The following is a 24,958-nucleotide window of genomic DNA, read 5'->3' on the forward strand; positions in this document are numbered from 1 at the left end:
CCGCATCCTTCAGAATAATGACTTCTTGAAATTTCTTATAAAAGTTGAAAAATTATTTTTATTTTACATTTGTTTATAATATTTCGGAATAAGTACATGCTCTAATCTTTAGTTCTTGCTCAGTAAAATGCTTAAAAAATGACTAAAAAATTAGCACTTTTTCATTCCCTGTTTGCTGTCTAAGAGATTTCTTCCATTTGATTAGCTGTTTAACCAGCCTGAGGGCAGCCCTATTGCAGGACAGCTGGTGTCTCCTTGAACTGATGTCCAACAGCAACCAAAGTCAGGAAAAGAAAAGTTTCCACATGGAGACTGCTACACCTTCAAGAGGAACAGTTGCCACAGTCAGCAGGAATGCCACAGCTGCAAAACATGGGCCTGCACTTCTTTCATATTATTATACCTCACTGTAATTTTATCCTCCGAGGTCTGTAATATTTATGCAAGTATTTTTTTTCTTCTGTTCTTTTGACAGAGCAATACATTATGGGCATTTTCTCTGGAGTTCAATTACTAGGCTGCTGGAGATTAGGTTTATTAATACAATAAAGTCGACAATCACCTGTCCCATAATCAGTGCTGGCTTTGTATCATCTTTTTCCAGTTAATGTTCTCCAAAGGATCAACTAAATGGCACTGGTGGCTTTCTTCATTTGCTGGCAGAATTTGCACTGACTGAGAGTGTCTCAAACATAATACTGGAGTCACGTTTGATTACCGTCTCCCATTGGTCCCCAAACCCATAAGCACAGGGCATTGTCTCACAGGATCTGCACAGTTACACGGGCTTCCAAACATCAAGTCACATCCAGTCCGAATGTAACAACCAGACTGGAAACGAGATGGTTCTAATTGTTTTAAGAAAGCTTGTTGTGCAACGATTATCTGTTTCCTCTCCTCCAAGATTCCTGAAGTTTTCAGTCCTCATCCTCGATTGCAGAGATCAATCCTCAGAAGTCCTCATCCCAGCCTGAGAACTCATCTGGAGGCTCTTCATGGTCACGACAGAAACTGTCAAAGTGACTGTGATCTGTTGGTCCTTTCAACTTAAGGCAGAGAGCAAACATAAAATTAAATAGGAACAGTGTTGGGTCTACAAACGTTACATCCTTGGGGTGACCGCACACAAAATATTTGTATTTCCCTGAATATAGAGTAGATCTAAATGAGGTGTTCAAGATGATCTAAGGATTCGATATAAAATAGCACTGCAAGCTGCTGAACTAGTATTGCCTGTGTCGGCTCTTTGAATATGGAGTAGATCTAAATGACGTATTCAAGATGATCTAAGGATTCGATATAAAATAGCACTGCAAGCTGCTGAACTAGTATTGCCTGTGTTGGCTCTTTGAATTGGTAACAGTTTCTTCCAATCAGCTCTTTTGAAACACCATATAATTTGTGCACCTCTATTTAATCTCCTCTTGACTGTCTTTGTTCTAAGGTGCCTCTGCTCCTCCCGTCCCTCCACATAACTAAAGTCTCTCACCTTGGTGATCATCTTAGAAGTTTTAGACCTTAACATCCTTCCTACAGGGTAGTGACCAGAAATAGATACAGTACATCAGCTGGTCTAACAAATGATTTACAGAGGTTTGTACTCTGTCATTGAGTTGTAGAGCACAGAAACGGGCCCTTTGGCCCACCACGTCCATGCCGGCTTTTTTGTCTATCTACACCAATCCCATTCGCCCACATTAAGTCTGTATCTTTCTATGCCTTGCCTACTCAAGTGCCTGTCTAAATATCTATTGTAACAAAACTATTGTACCCGATTCCACCACCTCCCCTGGCAGCTCGTTCCAGATTTCAACCACTTGTGTAAAAAGCTTACCCCTCAAAGATCATCTTTAAAACTCTATCCTTTCATCTTAAACTCATGCCCTCTTGTTTTTCATACTCCTACCATGAGAGAAAGTTTCTGACTATCTACCCTGTCTATGCCTCTCATAATTTTATATCCATCTATCAGGCCTCCTTTGCTCCAGGGAAAACAAGCCTACCCGCTCCAATCTCTCCCCATCACTAAAGTTTTCCAATCCAGGCAGCATCCTGATGAATCTCCTCTCTATGCTCTCCAGTGCGACCATATCCTTCCAATAATGCAGTGACCAGAACTGCATATAATACTCCAAGTGTGGTCCAATCAGTGTTTTGTAAAGTTGCAACATTATGTCCCAATTTTTATATTCTATGCCCTGACCTGTGAAAGCAAGTGTGCTTAGATGCCTTCTTCACCACCCTGTCCACCTGCGTCACCACTTTCTGGAAACTATGAACTTGAACCTCAAGGTCTCTCTGTTCATCAACATTCCTTAGTGCCCTTCCATTTACTGCATATGTCCTGCCCAAAACACATCACCTCACTCTTGTAAGGATTAAACTCCATCTTCCAGTGCTCTGCCCAACTTTCCATCTGATCTATGTCCTGCCGTAGCCTTAGACAACCTTCCTCACTATCCACAACAGCACCAATTTTTGTGTCATCCAAACTTACTAAACATACCTTCAATATCTTTGGGTCAATAAAGCCAAGGGTCCAATATGGTTTTTCCTTTAACATCTTTTTTTATTCTATTCTGCAAAGATTTCTCTCTCTGGTCTCATAACTTCTGTAACATTTTTCAGTATCATCTACAGGTTGCTGCATTTCTAGAGTACTTCATTGTTTCGAATGCACTTTGCATGCCTTGGCGTCATGAGGGCTGCTATATATATGCATGTCTTTCCACTTTCTTCCCTGTATATGGGGTCTCTTCTTCCAAAATAAATCACTTCATATCTATTGGCCTTAAGTTTTACCTGGTATTTGTCTGGAATAAGTCCTAAAGACCTCCCATCCACCCCCATCTCTATGACAAATACTGCATTGTCTGCAAACATTGAAACTATGGCTTCCACAGCCAAGTCTAGGCCATCAACATGTTATCAAAAGAGGAAACAGGTTCAATACTGATGTGGTCTCAGTTTCAATCACTAACCCTTCTCAAGCAAACACTGTAAGTTAACGTTTCACCAGCTCTTCACTCTATATCTCTCACATTAATCCTACATCTACATCTCCTTATTCCAGAGTCTTTACTACTGGGACAAAGCGGCTTCCACCTGTACCAGCCAATACCTTCATTATTTTAAAGATGTCTATCAAACTACCATAACATCTCCAGTCTTTTGATGAAAGCATTCCAAGTTTTCCAAGACCATTCCCTATTTGTATTTCCAAGACAGCATCCTTGTGAACCAGCCCTCTCCAATGCCTTAACAGCGTTCCTGTAGGGTCCAGTCTGAACCCGTGTTTAATCCTCCAACTGTGGCCCTAATAAAGTCACTGTTACAGCCTGAAATGTCACAGGGCTCTGGCTGGAATTTATCTGCAGATAGACTCTTGTAAACCTGAATCATCAAATCTTCTGCTCTTCTGCAACACCCAGTCTTAAGCTACAACTATAACTAATTTTTAATGCAAATGGTTTGCTCATTGGTGCAAGTGAAATCAAAATCACTGCTTTGCGACATTCTCTGAAGATGCTGGATGCTGGTATAAAGGGTGATTATAGAAACTCTCAGGTTTGATGCTCTCGAACAACCTCTGGAGTTCAGACAGGCGATCTCACTGAAATATAATGTAAACAGCTTGGCGATATGGACACCGAGAGGCTCATTCCTCAGGCTGGAGAGTCGATGACACAGGGGGCTAAGTGTTAATATAAGGGACTGGCCACTTAGATGTGGGATGGGGAGAAATTTCACTCACTTTCTGAGTATATTGAACACTGAGATATGAGAGGATACAAGGAATACGGAGATTCCATTTGAAAGTGACCAAGAAGTCATGACCTTGTTGGATGGTGGAGCAGGTTCAAGAAGCTTTATGGCTCTCTTTCTTTCTATATATTTTACTTATTTTCAAACCATGTCCTATAGCAGAGTGGTCAATAAGTAGAGTCCATAGATTGACATCAGTTGGTGGTAGGATCAGAATGAAGTTGAGGCAAAGCAGTTTCACCCAAAGTGTTTTTGGGATCTGTAATTTACCACTTGAGAGGGCAGTGGAAGCAAAAATCCTTAACCCAGTTCGAAAGTACTTCAATGAGTTTGAGATTGAAATTTGGGTCCAGCCTCAACAACTCTTCATTGGCAGGTGTGGACATGATGGGTGAATGGTGTCCTTGTGTGCAATAAATTTCTATGATTCTACAATAATTCACAGGATTAGCTCCCTGTGATATGTGGGACCCTTGGAATTATTGCAGAAGCGTGTTAAACCATGTGAAGGCTATTCATAGTTGAGCTCCATTCAGAAGCTATTGTTACCTCTCTTTTAAGCGAGGATTTCATTTTCCGAGTTCGGAGCCCCTCCCAGTCAAAGCCTTGGAACCACCTGAAAACAAAGTGAGAGCGCAAGGGATTTATGATCATAGGAGATAAAGATAATTTATTCTGTTCGTAGCAACTATTAATTAAAGAGTGACAGCTCAAGTACCCCTGGAGCATTGTGCATATTAACAAGCATGACAATGACTTCTTCCACTGAATATGAAAGCTATGATGCTTTTATAAAGGACTGCCAGAAAGTATTTAGATTTCACCTTGATCTTTCCTGCATATCATGTGTTAATGAGGCATCTCTCCTGAGAGATCTCCAGGCGTATTGCACTGTGAATTATTTTGGACAGGGCCAGTGTTTGTATAAGGAGGCAGGGAGATAACACTCTTAACTACTTTTAAAAGGACCACAGCTGAATGCACGTGAGATTAAAAGTAGCCTTTCAGCATCCACACTCACCCCCTCACCAACCTCCACAATGGGGCATCAGCAAATTAACATCAACACACACAAAACGCTGGAGGGACTTAGCAGGTCAGGCAGCAACTATGGAGGGAAATTCACTCCATAGATACAGCCTGACCTGCTGGGTTCCTCCAGCATTTTGTGTGTGTTTCTCCAGATTCCAGCATCTACAGAATCTGTTGTGTCAGCAAATTAATGGTATGTGACCTGCCGTTTGCCAGACTTCTACCATCTGAATGGTCTTGTTTATTCTCATACCTTCTCTCTCTCTCTCTCGGAGACTGTCTCAGCCAGGTGCGATCTTACTGAAAGGGTTTGGTAGCTGAATTTGGGCTGGGATATGGTTGCCATGGTTTTGCCCTCCCTGGTTACAGGAGTGATATCAGAGGGCTGGAAGTCTACTAACATTGTTTAAAAGGGAGGAAAGGATAAGCCAAGTGATTACAAGCTGGTCTAACATTGATGGTGGGCAAATTACTGGAATAAGGGGCAATATGAACTTTCATTCACAGGCTAATCAAGAAAAGTCTCATGGATTTCTTAACAGAAGACTGTAAATGATTTTGATTTGAAGACGTAACAGAGGGTCAGTGATAGAAGTGCCTTTACTGTAGACAATATGGACTTCAGCAAGACTTTTAACAAGGCCCCACATAGCAGGCTAGTCAAAATAGTAAAAATCAGTGAGGCAAATTGGATCTAAAAAATTGGCAGTGTCAGGGAGCAGAGCGTTAATATTGATGGGTGCTTTTGCAGCTGAAAGGCTGTTACCAGTGGAGTATCACAGGGTTCAGAACTGTAGGGGCATATAAAGAAGGTAGCAGATGATACAAACATTAACTGCATGGTTGAGAGTGGGGAGGAAAGATTTAGTCTGCAGGAACGTATAGACAGTTGGGCAGAAAAATAGAATTCAATCCAGAGAAGTTGGGGCCACAAGGGAAACAAACTAAATGGGAAGATAGCGGGTAGTTTAGAAGAGAAGAGGGATCTTTGAGTGTACATCTACAGATCTTTAAAAGTTGTAAGTGATTGAAACATACAGGATGCTTTGCTTCATTAGCTGAGGAATCCAAGTTTGAGCAGTTATGTTAGAACTGTATGCAACACTAGTTAGACCATAAGTTGAAGACTGTGTACAGTTATACTCATTACATTACTGGAAGGATGTGATTGTACTGCAGAGGCTGCAGAGGAGGTTTACAAGGACTCTGCCCAGATTGGAAAATTTTAGGTATGAGGTAAGATTGGATAAACTGTCATTGTTTTCTTTGGAACTGAGGAGAATGAAGGGAGATTTCACTGAAGGGTGTAAAATTATGAAGAATCCTGTTAGAATGATTAGGAAGGACCTATTTCCCTGAGCTTCACAGTCAAAGACCAGGGGGCATAGATTTAAAATATTTGGTAGAAGAATTAGAAGGCAGATGAGAACAACTATTTTCACCCAGAAGATGACTGGGGTCTGGAACTCACAACCTTGAAGGGTAGTAGAGGCAACTCCCTCATCACACAGTTGTGTAGAGCACACTTAGAGGAGATTGTGTTGGTAGGTGTGATTATGTGGTTAGCTTTTTATTGACTGGCAAGCACAGGATGGGCCAAATGGCGATTCTCTGTTGTAAATTTTCAATGTTTCCATCAGTCTACTTGAGGAAGAAGTTTCAGGTAACCTCCTGTTATTAGCCTTGTGACAAAAGGCTATGGTCCAAATTGTCCACACTGGTATTTGTGGCCCACAAGTCCTTTATAACATCACCTTTCCCCTAACTTCTTCAACATCTGTGTTTTTCTCCTTCATCTATTTATCTGGCTCCCCCTAAATGTTTCTACTCAATTCACCTCAACCACTTCCTGCAGGAGCAAGTTCCACATTCTCACCCTCTCTTGGTGAAGAAGATTTTCCTGAATTCTTTACTGGATTATTATGAACTAAGTTTAATTACAGACTACTTCACACAGTGAATTTTTGCGCATGTCCAAGCAAGAATCACCTCGGTTGTGGCGTCAAGGGTTTTGCTCCCATTGTTCCCTTGACACATTGTGGATAGATAACTGGGCCAGTTGATCAAGTTTCTGTTGCCATCCTTGATCATTAGCTACACATGGCCAATGAATGGAAAAACTACCGGATGTGGGGGTTTGGCATACCAATAAACCGAGGGCTGGTGAAGATCCCAGTGGAGACAATGATCCCTGGAGACACCTTATCATATATCTCCCGCTGAAGCCAGGTCTCCATTGACTGGAGTTGTAGCATGCACCCATCAAATCGATCCAAACAGAAGGAGGCCATTTGTTCCTTAGAACCTGTTCCAGCATTGAATTAGATATTGGCTAACCTTTAAGCCTACTGACATGCCATTGCTTTGAAACATTTAATGATTTACATGAGAATCATTTAAAATAATTCAATTGAAGCCTAAACATCTTACTGAGGAAACAGTTCCAGATTTTCACTACAGTATGTGTGAAGCAATGTTTCCTGACACTAATTTTGAATTTTATGTTTACATTCCTCTGTCCTAGCCTCCCTGGTATCACCAACTCCACATAGTCTCACTTGTCACTTGCTAAAGATTGCCAGATCACTTACTTCTGTTTCCGAATATCATTTATTCCATTCTTCTTGTTTCCCAGTCTCTCCATTGGATTAACTCTGCACAATTATTAAAAAAGCCAGGTTAAAATATGACCACACATAATGAAACCATTTCAATTTTTTTGATTTATTCACCAAACACATTCACATTTGGCAGCAGTTAAACAGGAATGATCCTCCCCATCAAAGAGAACAAGCTAGAAATCCTTAATGGTTCAGCCAGCATCTGGAAAGAGAAAAGGGAAACTCGAATGCTTTGGGGAACTTCACTCGAGCTGAATAGGTGTCACCCAGGCTGATGAAGATCTCCACACCCACTGACATCAGCCAGGAACTTTCAGGTGGCAGATTTGGGATTGAAAGTCGGAGCAACAGATCTTAAAATTTACACCAATGAGAAAATCCAAGAATCACACAAGAAGTACTGACAGGACAAATTCACTGGGAAATCATAACAGTGTAAAAATAGTATGCTTTTGAGATGGCTTTAGACTTGACTTCCAAACCTTGACGGGCTGGAATACATTTGCCCAAACTTTGGGGCTTTGTGGCTCATTTTCAGTTTGGAGAAAAAGATTGCGGTCAAAATTGTTGATGAGACCTTCATCAATATGAGGTATTAATAGCTGGAAGACCAGTCACAGTGATGCAAAACAGTGTATAATGCTCATCTGATGTCATATACAAAATTTTATAGTGCATACAAGGCTTATGAAGACACTGAAACAGGTCATAGGTATTGGAATGAAGCCTGCTTCAGAATTACTTAAAAGATTCCAATATATGCAGATTATTGCTGGAGAGCGCGGGTCACCCATCTTCCTCTGGGTAGGGTCCTTCTGTTACTATGAATTGTTCTTACTCAGTTTCTTCAGATCACTTCCAACAAGCAATTCCACCCTACCCAATCATCAGGCTGAGCCCTTGTCCCCAAACAACTACCATCCTTGATCTTCTGCAAGTCCCTGTCCCAATCCTCTCTCCGACTGCCCCAACCTTGTCTTCCCAACTCTTGTTCTGCACTCTCTGCAAAGACAGGAGATTGCTGAGGAAATCATTCCCCACAGAACACCAACAACTTTCGATCTCTATTTAAAAATTACTCTGCTTTTCTAATTCTACTATCAAAAGAGGTGACTTCACTTTTCCCCCATTATATTCCATATGGCACATCCTTTCCCATCCACTTAACCTGTCTATATCCCCCTAAATCGCTCTGTATCCTCTTCACAGCACATGCAGAGGATGGTAGTTGAAGTTCTTTTCATGGAATGGAGACCGGTGACTAGTGGTGTGCCACAGGGGTTGGTTTTGGGGCCCTTGCTTTTCGTTATTTATATCAATGATTTGGATGTGAATTCAAAAGGCTTGATCAGTAAGTTTGTGGATGACACGAAATTAGGAGGTGTTGTTGATAGTGCAGAAGTTTATCATAGATTACAGGGGGATCTTGATCAGTTAGGGAAGTGGGTCAAGGAGTAGTAAATGGGTTTCAATACAGATAAGTGTGAGGTGATGCATTTCGGAAAGTCAAACCAGTGTAGGACTTATACAATGAATGGTAGGGCACTAGGGAGTGTAATGGAACAGAGGGACCTAGGAGTACAAGTCCATAGTTCATTTAAGGTAGCATTACAGGTAGACGGTGTGGTGAGAAAGGCATTTAGCATGCTGGCCTTCATCAGTCAGGGCATTGAGTATAAGAATTGGGACACTATGTCGCAGTTGTATAAGTCGTTAGTGAGGCCGCACTTAGAGTATTGTGTACAGTTTGGTCACCCTGGTCTCTGCCCACCTTCCGCCTCGCCCAAATGAGCAAGTTGACTGTTTAAAAAAAAACTATTACATTTGGTGTCCTAACACTTTCAGACACAGAAAGGGCGAATGCACAGTCTTTCTTCCCAGGGCTGGGGAGTGAACTAGGGGGCATAGATTTAGGGTGAGAGGGGAAATATTTTAAAGTACCTGAGGGGCAACTTTTTCATGCAGAGGGTGGTAAGTATATGGAATGAGCTGCCAGAGGAAGTGGTTGAGGCAGGTACAATGGTATCATTTATGAAGCACTTGGATAGGTACATGGATGGGGGGTGGGGGGGGGCTTGGAGGGATATGGGCCGAACCAGGAAATTGGGACTCGCTAGGTGGACCACGTAGCAGGCATGGACTTGTTGGGCCGAAGGGCCTGTATCCATGCTCTATTGCTCTATGACTCTGTGCTACCAATAAGCAAACTTGGATATACTACACCTGGACAACTCATCCAAATCATTGATAGATTGTCAACAGCTGGGGCCAAGGCAGCAATCCCTGTGGCATCCCACTAATCGTAGCGTCCCATAATGAGTGATTATTCCTTCTCTCTTTTCTGTAACCAATCCCCAAACTACATTGATATTCTACCTCCAATAACACACACTAATTTTTTTTTGTTGAATTATTTGCTGTGCGGCATTTTATCGAAGGCCTCTGAAAATCTAGATACATTACTGTAACTGGTTTGCCCCTAGATATTCTGATAGTCCAGAGAACTGTACCAGATTTGTCAAACATTGCTTCTCTTCCATATTTCCATGTCGACTCTGCTCAATCTTCTTGGTATTTTCTATGTGCCCTGTTACCACTTCCCTTATAATAGATTCCAGGATTTTCCATAACTGCTCTGTTCTTTTCTCTCCCTCCTTTCCAAAGTAGTGAGCTTATACTTGTTCCCTTTCAATTTACGGGAACCATTCTAGAATCTATGGAATTTTGGAAGGTGACCTCCATAACCTCTGCAGCCCATTCCTTCTGAACCCTAGGATAGGGGTCATCAGGTCCTTGAGATTTATCGCCTTTCATTCCAATTAATTCCCTCAATATTTTTTTTAAACTCATGCTAATTTCTTTGAGCTCCTCGTTCACACAAGACCTGCTGTTCTTCATTATTTCTTGCAGGTTTTCTATGCCCTCTTCTGTTGAGATAGACAAAATAGTTATTTAACTTCACCGTCATATAATTTTTCCCGTGCAACATCATTAACATGCTCCTTTAGTTTAGTATTATCTTTAATTTTTCTTGATAGTTACGGCAGAACCACTTTTCCTGATAGGTTTATTTTGCCTGAATGGGACAAATCTACAGTTTTAAAGAAATATTTTTATTGTTTATTTCCATTTATACTTTTTTAATGTAGGTTCCAAATCTACCATGGCCAACTCATACCTCATGTCTTCATAGTTTGTTTTATTGATTAAACTATATAATTTCCAATTTTTATATATAATTCAATCATGTTATGATCACTATTCTCTCAATGCTCTTCGACTAACAAATCAATCTTTTGACTCAAAGAGAAGTGTGCTACCAGAGATGACATGGCAAGTGTGTCTATGGGCATAAACTTGGTGCTTTCATGCATTGTGTTAATATATTGTATCTGTAAATCACATTTTCTTACTTGCACAGTCTCCTGATCAGATCCGCTGGTCGTTTGGGGATCCGTTTTGGAAAATCCACTTTCTCCATTCCCTTCAAAATCATATTGTAAATTTCAATTGGATCAGGTCCAGTAAAAGGAGGACTGAAGAGACAGAAAGACACAATCATGGATCTATTTAGTGCTGTGTCATGGACAGAGATCTGGGACACCCTTGGTGTTTAGTGACCCACTCCAGGACAGTTCACAAATAGTCAAGTTGCATTAAAATGTTAAATAGAAGCTTAAGGAAGAACCAAAAAATGTGTCAGGACCTGAGAAAGAGGTCCAACACCTTCACCAATATGCTGCCTCTAATCCTTCAAGGGATGAGATGGCATTATTGCCTGTCTTGGTTGCCATGAAAATGGAGGAATGAGTGTCAGGGCAATAGATATTCTCTGTAAGGAAATCATAAATTAATTCCAGACGACCTCCATTCATCTCCAATTATGACCTTGAGACTTCAATTGCCTGTTGCTTTATTTCTCCACCATAATCCCACTCCGACCTCTGACTTTGGCCGCCTACAATGTTCTGAATCTCAATGAGCAGCATCTCACCTTCTGCAACCAACACTGAATTCAACAGTTTCAGATTAACAGCCATTCTTGCCTTGTGTCTCACATTTCCAGCATTCACAGAACTTTTCCCCCCTCAGGAAATTTCAGATTTCATTTACTTTCTCCTATTTATAAATTTCCCTCAATCATAGCTACAGTTATTCACTAACTTTAACCATTCTTTCTTGGCGGTCACTGCCACCACTTGTGTCAGTCAGTATCTCCTGGTCTCCATTCTGTCATAGACCTTCCCTTTCCTTCTTTTCTTAATTCTTTGCAACTTAAAACATGTTTGATCTCTATTTTTCCCTATTATGCTGAGTAAAAGTGCAAGGAAGAACAAAAACTACAATAAAAAAAATGAGGGGAATTTCAGAATGGGTGCAAGGTGCCCAGTAATTTGCACAAAATTGCTCTACTCCAGGTTAATCCAAAATTCACTGCACAGCATTGATTTTTTTTTGGAGTTGTGAGAATGAATTTCTTTCCCTCTGTTGTTGTTCATGCTCTACACTGGGAGATCTACTCCTTGTGGAGGCTGGAAGCACCGTTGTATCCTGTGTTCTCTCCCCGATTTTGTTCATTCTTGATCATGGCAACTTTGCTTCTTCATTGGGCAGCTGTACCTTCAGCTGCATGTTGCCAAGGTTTTAGTATTCTCTCCACAACTGCTCCTCTCTTTCTCCCTTCTTCTTTAAGTTGTTCAAAACTCACTTCCAGGTTAGAGTGATGCACTAGGACAGGAAAGGAGGAGGACAGAGTGGGCTCCTCGTTGATTTTCAGTTGGTCAGGGTCCCATGCTAGAATATAAAAGGGAAGTCTGAGGGGTGACCTGAGAGAGATTGTTAAGATTACAAGGGGTTTTATAGGGTGGATGCAGAGCAGATGTGTCCACATGTGGCTGAGACCAGAAATGGGGTCAATAAATAAAGGTAGTTATTACTAAGCCCAACAGGGAATGGAGTAGAAACTACCTTCAGGAGTGTATGTATATGAATTTAATGGTCACTCTGTTTCCTTGTGCCCTCCCAGTTGTGCATTCTCTGACCTTGCTCTCCCACAAGTGCATTATCTCAGACTTGCGATTGAATTCCACGTCACATTTTATTACTCACTTTACCAGTCCACTGAAAATTTCTGATAGATTGAAACTTTCTTACTCACTATAAACCACTGCACTCTGATGTACACAATGAACGGCAGGGGACCTGGTACTGAGACTTCTGGACCTCCTCCGCAAACCACCTCCCACTCACTAAAATTACAGCAGAGTGATTTGCGTGTGTTGAAAGCACTGTTGGGAAACAATCATCTCTTGGATCGTTTGGTTTCCTTTCATTTGCAAAACTTATGAATCATATTATACCCACATAACTCTTCCAACTGAATATTTTGCTAAAAGCAAAACTTTGTGGAAGCCTCCCAAGTACAACTACTTGGTTAGAAAGATATCAACTGAAAACTTCAGTATCTTGAGAGATTTCAGCCTGAGTGCTGTGCAGTGTGTATGTGAGATGGTACAGACTAAGTTTAGACCATTCTTCAGACCATGCTGTATGGAGTTTTCATGTTCTACCTGTGACCATGAGGGCTTCCTGTGGGTGCTCCAAAGATATAGAACACAGAACAGTACAGCACAATACAGGCCCTTCAACCCATGATGTTGTGCTGAACTAATTAAACTAGTAATTAAATGCCTAACAAAACTAATCCCTTCTGACTGTACAATGTCTATATCCCTCCATTCTCTGCACATTCATGTGCCTATCTAAGAGCCTCCTAAACATCTCTGTCATTATCTGCCTCCACCACCACCCCTGGCAGCACATTCCAGGCACCCACCACTCTCTGTGTAGAAAATCTGCCCCACACATCTCCTTTAAACATATCCCCTCTCACCTTAAATCCATGTCCTGTGATATTAGACATTTCGACCCTGGAAAAAAGATACCGGCTGTCTACTTCATCCATGCCTTTCATCTTATAATCAGGTTTCCCCTCAGCCTCTGCTGCACCAGAGACAACAACCCAAGTTTGTCCAACCTCTCTGTGCCTTGGTAGGTTAATTGGCCACTGTAAATTGCCCCTAGCATGTAGATGAGTGGTAGAATCTGGGGGGAGTTGATGGGAATGTAGGGAGAATAAAGTGGGATTAGTCTAGGATTAGTGCGGATGGGTGTTTGATGGTCAGACTGTACTGAAGGGCTTGTTCTGTGCTGTATGAATCCATGACTCTTGCAGGAGAACAGCATGGTTCGAAATCCTGGAAGTGGATTGTACATTGTGGAACGTCAAAGCACAGCTGGGTCCCTTCCTGTAACATGTGGTAGACATAAATGATGTACCCAGACTTCAAGTCCCACAGTACAATTTCCCAATTTTCTTTTAGAACATGGTACAATACGGCACAGGAACAGGCCCACAATGTTGTGCTATAACTTTTTATTATTCATCAAAATCGTAGCATGCAGCATATAAAAACATGGAGCCATGTGACCTAACTTCTAAACGTCCAAGAATAATGTGGAGGGCTAAGGGATAAAGTTCAAGGAAAAGTGGACAGCTCCCTCAAATAACTCATGCACGCACAATGGGCTGAATGGTCTCCTGTCACACACAGCCAAGATCTAGCTTGTGTTAAATCACTTTAAATGGTCATTGTATAGGAGTGCCTGTGCGCCTTGTGTGAGTGCCTCCAGTGTGAAGGTACCTGAGGCAAACGTGCCCTGTGATTTAAACATACTGCTTCAATGCTTACTTTCCAGTCAGAAGCTCATAGACCAGGATTCCCAGAGACCAGTAATCTGCCCCAAAGTCATGGCCCTTGTTCATGATGATCTCTGGAGCAACATACTCAGGGGTTCCACAAAATGTCCAGGTCTTCTTGCCCAGGCCAATCCGCTTAGCAAAACCAAAATCAGCCTGAAAGAGAGAGGGGAGGAGGAACACATATGTAATGAGTGATTGGTTGGCATATATAAAGCCATTTCCAGTCCACGTTGGCTTGGTTTAGTGTGTGGTTCCTCAAAAGTGTTCAGGGTCAGAAATGTCAGGGATGAAGATCCACTCCAGGTGTTGTGTTTTACTGCACTAACACCGGGGCATTTGTGGAATTAAACCTCCTTGAACAAACTATACGTAAAAGGCTTGGGTTGTTTAGGTCCTTAAGTGTCCTTTGGTATTGGTTGAAGAGTTCTCCTGGGAGTTTTGGAATAAGGGGAGGCCATTCAGGCCTCTGGTACTGGTGAACCATTCATTTATGGCCAACCATTAACTTAACTCCAACTACACACCTTGATTCACTAACCCTTTGAACTCTCAACAAATTAAAAACCATCAATTCTTTCCTTAGCCAGTATTAACTCCAGAATAAATTAAGTTGGTTCTACTTTCCAATAATTTTACTGGGAACTTGCTGTTCACGTAATTACTCCTACATTCCCTCTATTGAGCAGAAGTGATGACAGTTCTTTCATGTGTTTTAAGGATGTTGGGAAATGTGTTAGAGCTGGTTGTTACTTTTTAGTTTAACATGGAGAAAGGAAAATACAAACCAACATATGATTTGTTATCCTGTTGGGAAGAGATGTCAGCCTGATGAAAATCAATAAATTAGCAGATGCTGGAAATCTCAAATAAAAAGAGATTCACCCCATCAGGCTGCAGAGAGTTGCTCTTTCCCTGTGAGTTCTGGACCTGAAACATTAGCTGTTTCTCTTACCGCAGATGCTGCCTGACCTGAATGGAGTGTTTCCTCCATTTTCAGTTTCTATTTCAGATGACAGCCCAATCCTTCCTATGTTTGTAGTGTAGTGGTTAGCATAACACTATTACAGCGCCAGCGACCCAGGTTCAATTCTGGCCACTGTCTGTAAGGAGTTTGTACGTTCTCCCTGTGGCTGTGTGGGTTTCCTCTGGGTGCTCTGGTTTCCTCCCACATTCCAAAGACGTACGGGTTAGGAAGTTGTGGCGACACTTGCGGGCTGCCCCCAGAACACTCTACGCAAAAGATGTATTTCACTGTGTGTTTTGACGTACATGTGACTAATTAAGTAATCTTATCAATATCATGTTCACCTAACAGGTCAAATGAGGCCAAGCGCAAATTAGAAGGTTCTGCTGATCTGTTTGAGTAGCCTACAGCCCAATGGTATGAGCATTGAATTTTCCAATTTCAGGTAACCTGCTCCTCTTGTATTCCTCTCCCACTCTCACTGATCCACCCAGATTCTCCCCGCCTTTGGTCATTTCCTAACCCTCCCCAACCCTTTCACCCATTACCTAGACACACCATCCCCCACCTTGTTCCATCTGTCCGTTATCCCTCCCTTATCTGGTTCCACCAATCATCTACCAGCCTCTAGCTGTTCCTTCCCCTCTCCCGCCTGGCTCCATCTGCTTAATTTATTTTTACTTATGTTTCCACCTATCATCTACCAGTCTCCTGTTTCAGCACTACCCCTACTCCACCTCCCCTCCCCCCTCCCCCCCCCCCCACCACTTCCGTCCACTTGCCATCATCTAGTTCCACCTATCACCTACCAGGCCCTGTCTGACCCTTCCTTCTCACTTCAGTACACTGGTTATCTTCCCTCTATAGTCTCAGCCCTGATGGATGGTCTCCATCCAAAGTGGTGACCACCCTTTTGCCTCCACAGATGCTGTTTGACTCACAGAGTTCTTCCAGCAGTTTTTTTAGTAATGTTTACATGTCTGCTGTCTGCTGTAAAAATTGTGTAGAATGGTACAGCACAGGAAGCCACTCATCTCTTTGTGCTGATGCTATCTCTTTGAAAAAGTTATACAATTAATTGCACTCTTTCCCTACAGTACTACAAATGTTTCCTTTATGAGTGTTTATCCAATTTGCCTTCTGAAAGTTCATGTTGAATCTGTTCCCACTGCCTACACAGAGTATTCTGAATCACAGAAACTAACTGCATTGAAAACTTTGCTTCCTCCTCTCCCCTCTGGTCTTTCTGCTAATGATTTTAAATGTGTGGCCCTGGTTATTGACCCTCCTTCCATAGGAAACAGATTCTTTTTATTTACCATGAAACAAAGACATACTAGAGATTAAAGAAGAATTTTTGCACATTGTGCAGTTTTAAAATGCACTCCCTGCATTTTGTGGGTGATGAAAGGTTCTGTGTTTCTGTCACAACGATGTTAAGGACTTTCATTAAAAAAAATCTCTGGTCAGCTCGCTGCCCACACAGCTCGTCAGTAGAAAACGTTGATTGATTGCTCTGGAATTAATGGCTTTTCAAAGCATGCGGTGAATCCAGTATTAAACCTCAAACCATTGTGTGTTTAGTGATGCTCCTGAGCCCCTGGAAGAGACCTGTCTGCTGAGTTTGACACCATAAAAAGCAAAAACCCAACAGGAGTCAATTCATCCAAAGCAAATGCAAGTTTCATTTAAATAGCACCTTCCTCATCCCTTCCAGATATCCCAAACTGTTTCATAACCAACAGAAGTGTAATCACTGTTGTAATACAAGGCAGTCACAGTTGCACAGCAAGCTCCCACAAGCAAAAATGTGTTAATGACAAGTTAATCTGTTTTAGAAATTTGGTTGATTGTAAATATTGACCAGAACATAGGTATAACTCCAATTTTCTTCTTCAAGATAGTACCATAGTGCCTTTTATCTCTACCTGACAGGGCAGACTGCCAATTTGTTTAATAACCCAGTCAATCGATGTTACCTTGTGCAGTGCAGCACGGTTGTGCCACCCAGAAATGTTGTACTTGAATGGAATTTGAACCCATATATTTAAGGGGAAGCTAAATAAACACACAAAGCATAAAGAAACAGGATATATTGATTGCGTGTGAAAGTTCATGTGTAGCAGAAACATAAGCATGTGCAAGTTGCGATGAGTGGCCTGCTACTATTTTGCTAAGGCACATATCAGTAATACTAGCTTCAAACAATATACTTGCTTAAGCATTGTGTCAACAAGACATCTGTCCAGAGGTGAAGGAGGCTGAATCTGCCAGTGTACAGGTGTGAATACAATGATGAGATACAGGGTTCCACTGCAGCAGCACATACCATTTTCACATATCCGTCAGAGTCCAGCAGTAAGTTCTCAGGCTTGAGATCCCTGTAGACAATTCCTCTGTTGTGCAAGTAATCAAAAGCCTCCACAACACATCCAACACAAAACCTGGCTGTTGGTTCATCAAAGCAACACCTGCAAACAAAAGCACAGATTCAGTTCCCCTAAGAGAAAGGAGATCTGTTTTCTCCCTTCTGTCTGAGAATGTTTCTATGAAGCATCCTGAGTGGCTTCAACTTTTTAAGGCACTGTATAAATACGTTGTTGTGGTAGTAACTGTTATTGTTACCAGTCTATAATGTGGTCTTGAAAGAACCTATTAATCCAGGATGGTTTGGGCAGATCAGTCAGTCAGGAGAAAGAATCCACACTTGGCCCATTCATGGTCAGTGTAAACTCTGAGTCCGATTTCAATGTGGAGATTTGTTTTCATTTGTACAAAAGGGACCGCAGAGTGGCATTCCCATCGGTTGGCAGTATGACTGGGATTTAGTGGTCTGAATTATTTTCAAGGAAATCTTTTAAATTAACATTTCTTAAAAATTTTTAAAATTTTATTTACAGCGTGGTAACAGGCCCTTCTGGCCCAATGAGTCCACACCGCCCATTTTAAACCCAAATTAACCTATTCGTACGTCTTTGGAATGTGGGAGGAAACTGGAGCACCCAGAGGAAACCCATGCAGACACAGGAGAACGTATAAACTCCTTACAGACAGCGACGGGAATCGAACCCTGATCACTGGTGCTGTAATAGCGTCACGCTAACCGCTATGCTACCGTGCCTTGGAATTCCTAATCCACAGTATTATAGTGCTGTATGGTGTTTACAATCTGAAAGTTTTTGTGCTCTCCATATCTAAAGAACTTGAAGGAGTTTTTCACTGCCTTTTCTATGAGATCACCTCTGAGGGGCTTGGCTCTAATTTTAATGTTATGCCCCTCTTGTTTTGGCTTCTTTCTCCACCAAAGGAAATAGTTGTTCACCACCCCTAACAAATCACTTAATAATTTTAAAGATCACCTCTTAATCTTCAAGGGAATGTAAGGAACTGTAGGCAAACCTGTCCTAAAGAAACTTTTTAAGGCTGTGTACCTCTGTGGTGAATCTGTGCTGCAGCCTTTCTAGACATTAGAGATCAACCTGAAACACTAAAGCTGTTTCTCTCCTACATGCTGCCTGACTACTGAATATTCCAGGCATTTTCCGCTTTTATTTTATCCAAGGCCAATAGAATTGAGGTGAGGCTGTCAAATCCATAGTTAGACAACTATGTTTACAACTGACATCTAACTTGTCACCTTTGTATTCCAGTTCTTTGTATCGTAGCTGTGTACATCACATAAATGCCTCTATACAGCAGTATGTATTCGACAGACATGAATTTCTGTAAGTATATTCAAACATGGGAACAGAAAAATGACATACACTCACATGTCACGTAGGACACTCCACAGCTCCCCGCCCAGACAAACCTCCAAGAGCAGGTACACATACTTGGAATCTCGAAAAGTTCGGTACAATCTATAAATGAGAATAAGATCAGATATTTTCCCCTTTTATTTTTGAAAGAGTCGCACAACAGAACCTGTTCATTTCTCCATGAGTTAAAATATTAGTCTTACTTTTTGTTGTCGAGTAGTTAGAAATGACATAAGATTCTATCAGGTCAGACTTGGAGCTGGGGTGGAGAGTTCTGTCTTCTCCCTCTCCTTCTCCCACTTGCTCTCTCTCTCCTCATCAAGAAAGGGATATCTGTTGGCTCCCGTGGAGCTTAGATCACCCAGACTGAGAAAAAGGCTCAGGAACTCAAATTGTCTCAACAAACAATCTGTCAGATCCCAATAATCTGTTGGATCTCACAGCGGGTTCTGATGCAGGGTTTCGACCTGAAATGTCGACAATTCTTTTCCTTCCCACAGGTGCTGCTCAACCACTTGAGTTCCTCCAGCAGATTGTTTGTTGCTCCAGATTCCAGCATCAGTAGTGTCATGTGTGTTAATTAAATTGTCTCAACTTGACTCTAATGCCAGAATGAAAAGTGTGCATTTTCAAAGAGATTTTCTTGATAATGAAAAAGCAGCCAAAAATTAAAAAAGGACATACACGCTCCCTAGGATACAAAAAGCTTGTAGAGAGTGATGACCCTGGTTTGAAGCACAGCATCTCTGTATTCTCTGTTCTACAATGGTTATTGGGCCATGAAAGCCTCAATTAAAAAATTTCAATGCTTTCCTGGATTTGATCCTCCCCAGCTTTGTAACTTCATGGAGCCCTCAGTAATCCCTAGGTTCCTCAAATACTAGCCCATCAGTGATTTGGAATTCCATTCCTGTTCCTTCATTCCCAGTGGGCCAAAATCCTGGAACTCCCAGCCTCAAAGCATTGTGGCATTTCTTACTCCACAAGTACTAAAGAAAGCCAACTTCTCAAGGGAAGCACGAGTTGATGCTGAAATGCTAGTGTGCCAGCAATAACCACATCCCAACAATGATTTTTTTTTCAGAACATTAGAAGACTGTAAATATGAGTGGCATTTTCAGCCTTAAAGAGTCACAGCTGGGCAAAGCAGAGGATTTGAGTGCACAACAATGGCAAGGAACACCAAGAAAAACTAGGTCAAAGATGATAGTGAAAGGCCAGCATTTTGAGCTAGTAGCAGTCCTACTGTAAAGGTGATAAGGTAGAAACTTTTTGACCTGAAACATTTACCCTGCTTCTCTCTCCATAGATGCTGCCTGACCTGCTGAGTGCCAAACATCTCTACATATTTCTACATATTTCCGGCCGCTGTCTGTAAGGAGTTTGTACGTTCTCCCCGTGTCTGCGTGGGTTTCCTCCGGGTGGTCCAGTTTCCTCCCACGTTCCAAAGATGTACAGGTTAGGAAGTTGTGGGAAGCGACACTTGCGGGCTGCCCCCAGAACACTCTACTCAAAAAGGTGCATTTCACTGTGTGTTTCAATGTACATGTGACTAATAAAGATATCTTAATCTTATAATGAGATATTAGGGCAGATGACCAAATATATGGTGATTGAAAACTCCCAGTAGAATGTGGCTAATCCATTTCCTTCTGTTCACCTCCTGTGTCAACCGAGCACAGGTTGTCAAACAATCTGCTGGAGGAACTCAGCAGGTCGAGCAGCGTCTATGGGAGGAAAGAAATTGTCAATGTTTCAGGTCAAAACCCTGCATCAGGACTGGTTGTCATTTGTACAGGTCGTTGCTTGGTGAGACACAGACACACCAATCGTCCACCCCTGCAGCTGGACATCCTCCAGAGAATCCTCACGTTGTGTGTTGGACCACTTCTTGTTCTTGTTGAGGCACCTATGTTGTGGTTGGTACAGAGTGAATTCAAACCCAGACATCCTGAGGATGTGGAGGGAGAAGCCACTGCGAACAAAGAATCTAGGGATCAGAAATACCCACTCCCCAGATGGGAATAATCTTGATTGTGAGTAAGATGGTGTCAGCAAGAAGTATTCTTTGCCAAAGCTATAACTGAGTGGAAAAACAGCAGCTGAAAAGGATCATTGTGTGCTTTACACAACTAAGTGTGTAAATACATCTCACAGTTCTGCCTTCAGCTGCAAAGGCCCCAGGACCTATAATCCCCTCCCTAAACTTCTCCACCTCTCTAGTTTTCTTCTCTCTTTTAAAACCTACTACATTCACTATGTATTTGGTCATTTGCCCTAATAATTGATCCTGTGGAAATATTCAGCACTTAGCACATCAGGCAGCATCTGTGAAGAGAGAAGCAGAGTCACAATTTCAGAACTAGAAATGTGACTTCTGAAGAAGGGTTATTGACCTGAAACTGTGACTCAGTTTCTCTCTCCATAGATGCTGCCTGACCTGCTGATGAGTTCCAGCAGTATTTGTTTTTGTTTTGGATTTCCAGCATCTGCAGTTTTTTCTTCAATCTCCTTGACTTTTTAAATAGGTCTTTTCACCTCATTAAAGGCGATAAGTACATGGAGGTTGTTGTTCACTTATGTTTGTGAGAACAGTATTCTTATCCTCGAACACCATCTGCTTTACTTTCTGTTTATCCAATCTATCTTCTCCCCCATGAGATTAATTACTTTTTGGGCTATTCAGCTTTAATCAAGGGGAAAATTATTGATTGAAACCAAACAATGAATTTGCCTTATATTCACAATACAGCAGTTGGATTAAGACAGAGAATGGAGCAAAGAGGAAGGCAATTTAACCAAAAGACACAATTTGCAAGGAAGTCAGAAAATTTCACAGTTTTATGAGAGCAATCTCCCATAGCATTTGTTGTTATTTCTACCTCTGCGCGAGTGAGTTAATCATAGTCTTCATTCTAGCTAGCTCCTGTTGATTCCCAAGTGCCTGCTGTATCGCCCAATTAAGACTGAAGTATGAGTTATTCTATGTGCCGCACTGCCTGGCTTGACCAAGCAAACATTCATTAGGTTTTTGCTCCTTGTGCTGCCCCAACCTCAATGCTATTGATCTGAAGTGGAAGGTTATGAAGGAGAAGATGGGTTTGGGGGAGAGAGATAAGATCTCTTTATTAGTGACATGTACATTGCAACACACAGTGAAATGCATCTTTTTTGCGTAGGGTGTTCTGGGGGCAGCCCGCAAGTGTCACCACGCTTCCGGCGCCAATGTAGCATGCCCACAACTTCCTAACCCGTACGTCTTTGGAATGTGGGAGGAAACCGAAGCACCCGGAGGAAACCCACGCAGACACGGGGAGAACGTACGAACTCCTTAGTACAAAGAAAAACAAGAAGGATTATCATTATGAAACAGACTATGTCAACCAAAACAGACCTTGAGCGATTGTCATTTATAATAATTAGATTCATTTTATTAACAGTGGAAACATAATAGATCTACCTTGAATTTTGCCAAGGAAGTAATATAATACTAGATTGAAATTTCCCATTCCATAATCTAATCTTGTTAATGATGTACTACTGCAGTACCGAATAATCACATTAATTACTTGTTTCATGCAAAGGATCATAAGCCTTTGAGGTTTATTATCACTGGTCTTGTGAATCTGATGATGGCAGTTTGTCAGATGGGGAGACCTGTGTCAATTCTTAAGCTCGTTCAAGTATGTTAAGAGGTGATAAATGTAGTATTTAGAACCAGAGGCCATGTATCAGAAGCACACAAAAGCCCTGCATAAGTGGCAGAGGGAACGCACCACATAACAGACAATCCAGCCACTCGCTCCATCAACCACTACCTAGCCCACCTGTGGAAGTCTGCGGTTCCCACATTGGCTTCATCAGTCACCTCGGAACCCACAGAACCAGAGTTCTGAAGCAAGTCATCCTTGATCTCAAGGGATTGACGAAGAAGAAGAAATCTTTAAGTTACTGTGAAAGTTCCTTTGAGCTAGTTTCAGTAAAATCATTCCAGATTTACTTACAGAGTTCCTGCAGAAATTCCTGGAAATCATTTTTCATTCGTCCTACACTGTGTTGGCACAAGCCCGTGGTAAATGCGGGCTCACTCTCAAGTTTTAAGAATAAATTGGATAGATACATGGATGGGAGAGGTCTGGAGGGTTATGGACTGGGTGCAGGTCAATGGGACTAGCAGAATAAAGTTTTGGCACAGGCTAGAAGGGCCGAATGGCCTGCTTTCTGTGCTGTAATGTTTGATGGTTCTATGGTTCTAAGTGCTAAGCCCAACCCCAGTAGGACCACTGGCAAGACACAGTGAAAGGAACAAAGAGGAAAACAGAAGCATAGCATGATGGGAGATGAGAGAGTAACACAATCCTGAGGGATTGAGAAGAGCGGGCTGATTCAGAAGGTGTAATATATGAGACATTTTTTCCATGAAGGGAGAGCTTGTCCATGAAACCCATTTGTCAAATTTAAAAGGAAACAAGTCTGAACTGCTGCTCTTCAAAATGATGAGCTGAATGGCATTTCCATGTGTTGTGAAGTTCAGTGATTCTACCTCAGATGGATGAGTGCTAAAAGTGTTCTGCTGGCATTCCAAACCCTCATACTAGCCTTCCTAATTCTGAAACATAAATGACCGTGCCACTGAGTTAGAGGTTGCAGGTTCAAGTCCCATTCCAGAGACTTGAGCACAAAATTCCAGACAGATGTTCCAGTGCAATGTTGAGGGTTGCACTGCCTGACATATAACCTTTCAGGTGAAAAGTCAGGAACTATCTTACTTTTTTTGGATGAGAGGTTCTATGGTTGCAATTCAGAGGAATTATCCCCAAAATTAAGGTCAATATTTATCCCTCAACAATTGAATATCAGATTAATATAACAAATAGAAGCAAGAGTAGGCCATTCAGCCCTCAAGCCTACGCCACTATTGAATGAGATCATGGCTGGATCTTTTACCTGATGTCATTGAATGCCCTTAATTTCAAAAGATGTGTTGACCCGTCTCTAGGGTAGAGAACTTCAAAGATTCTCTACTCTCTGGTGAAAGGTTTTCCTCTCAACTTCGTCCTGAATGGCTGACTCCTTACTTTGAGACTGTGACCTTTGGCCCTTGGTTCTAGGATTTCAGCTGGGGGAGGTGGGGGAGCAAACATTAACTTTGTATCTACCCAGTTAAGCTCTTTATGAATTTTATATGTTTCAATGAGATCAACTTTCATTCTTCTAAACTCAAGATAGTATAGGCCTTGTCTGCTAATTTCAACTCATACGACAAACCTGCCATCTCTGGAGCAAACCTTAGCTGCACTGTATATCCTGATTAATCTGGTGTCTCCTTTATATGAGCTTGAAAATTCTCTGCCATCTTTCCTACTATACAGTCATTAAAAGTAATAAATTTATTGGCTATAAGATGCTTTGCAATATTTTGAAGCCATGACAGATGCTTTGGAAACGCTTAATTTTTCTTTTTTTGACTTGATTTAGAAAAGCACATTTTATTTTTATATCATCTGTGGCTCGGTGGCATACAGAATAAAATAAATCAATATGAAGCAATGATTGTCTTTCCATAGTAATTGGTATTTATGACATGCTTTGTAGCATTATTTATTATTTTTAAATTATTCTAAAATATTCTTTGATAAAAGACTTCTGTACACTCTTAGGTGGGCAGCTGGAGCAGAAGGCTTGATCATCTTTGTTGCACAGCCCATTGTAAGTCACCAGCCTGACACAATTCATTTCAATCATAAATGTTTAGATTTTCTGCTGACATCTGAAAATGACATGTGCTTCAGATTTGGTCAAAGTGATGACAATCTGAAGGCACAAAACAGCGGGTGGCTGGGCATGTAAATGCCAGAAGCAGTGTCTCATTTTCATAAGGCAACTCTGACCATTTTCACATCAGAAGGTTTGTGCAGAGAGAGATTGATTTAACACCAAGGAAAGGGCTGAAATGGTAAGGGTGTGTTGGAGGAGGGATGGGGGAGCCAGGTTTATGGAATTCAGTCTGGAGATGAGTGAATGTAATGAAACAGAACTCATCAGTGTTGATAAT

At 41.6% G+C, this 24,958-nt stretch overlaps 1 protein-coding gene across 1 annotated transcript in view; it reads right to left on the reverse strand.

The window, feature by feature from the left end:
- Positions 1-950: 950 nt before the first annotated feature.
- LOC127584670 (cGMP-dependent protein kinase 2) overlaps positions 951-24,958 on the reverse strand; it is a 45,627-nt gene continuing 21,619 nt past the window's right edge. The window contains exons 12-18 of the mRNA XM_052041533.1: positions 18,916-19,005; positions 17,475-17,616; positions 14,171-14,334; positions 10,832-10,954; positions 7,389-7,451; positions 4,315-4,381; positions 951-1,046 (exon numbers count right to left, since the gene is read on the reverse strand). Of these exons, the coding sequence (XP_051897493.1) occupies positions 951-1,046; positions 4,315-4,381; positions 7,389-7,451; positions 10,832-10,954; positions 14,171-14,334; positions 17,475-17,616; positions 18,916-19,005 (745 nt within the window). The remainder of the gene's footprint in view (positions 1,047-4,314; positions 4,382-7,388; positions 7,452-10,831; positions 10,955-14,170; positions 14,335-17,474; positions 17,617-18,915; positions 19,006-24,958) is intronic.

The sequence above is a fragment of the Pristis pectinata genome, chromosome 30 (assembly GCF_009764475.1).
Source record: "Pristis pectinata isolate sPriPec2 chromosome 30, sPriPec2.1.pri, whole genome shotgun sequence".
Lineage (NCBI taxonomy): Eukaryota > Metazoa > Chordata > Chondrichthyes > Rhinopristiformes > Pristidae > Pristis > Pristis pectinata.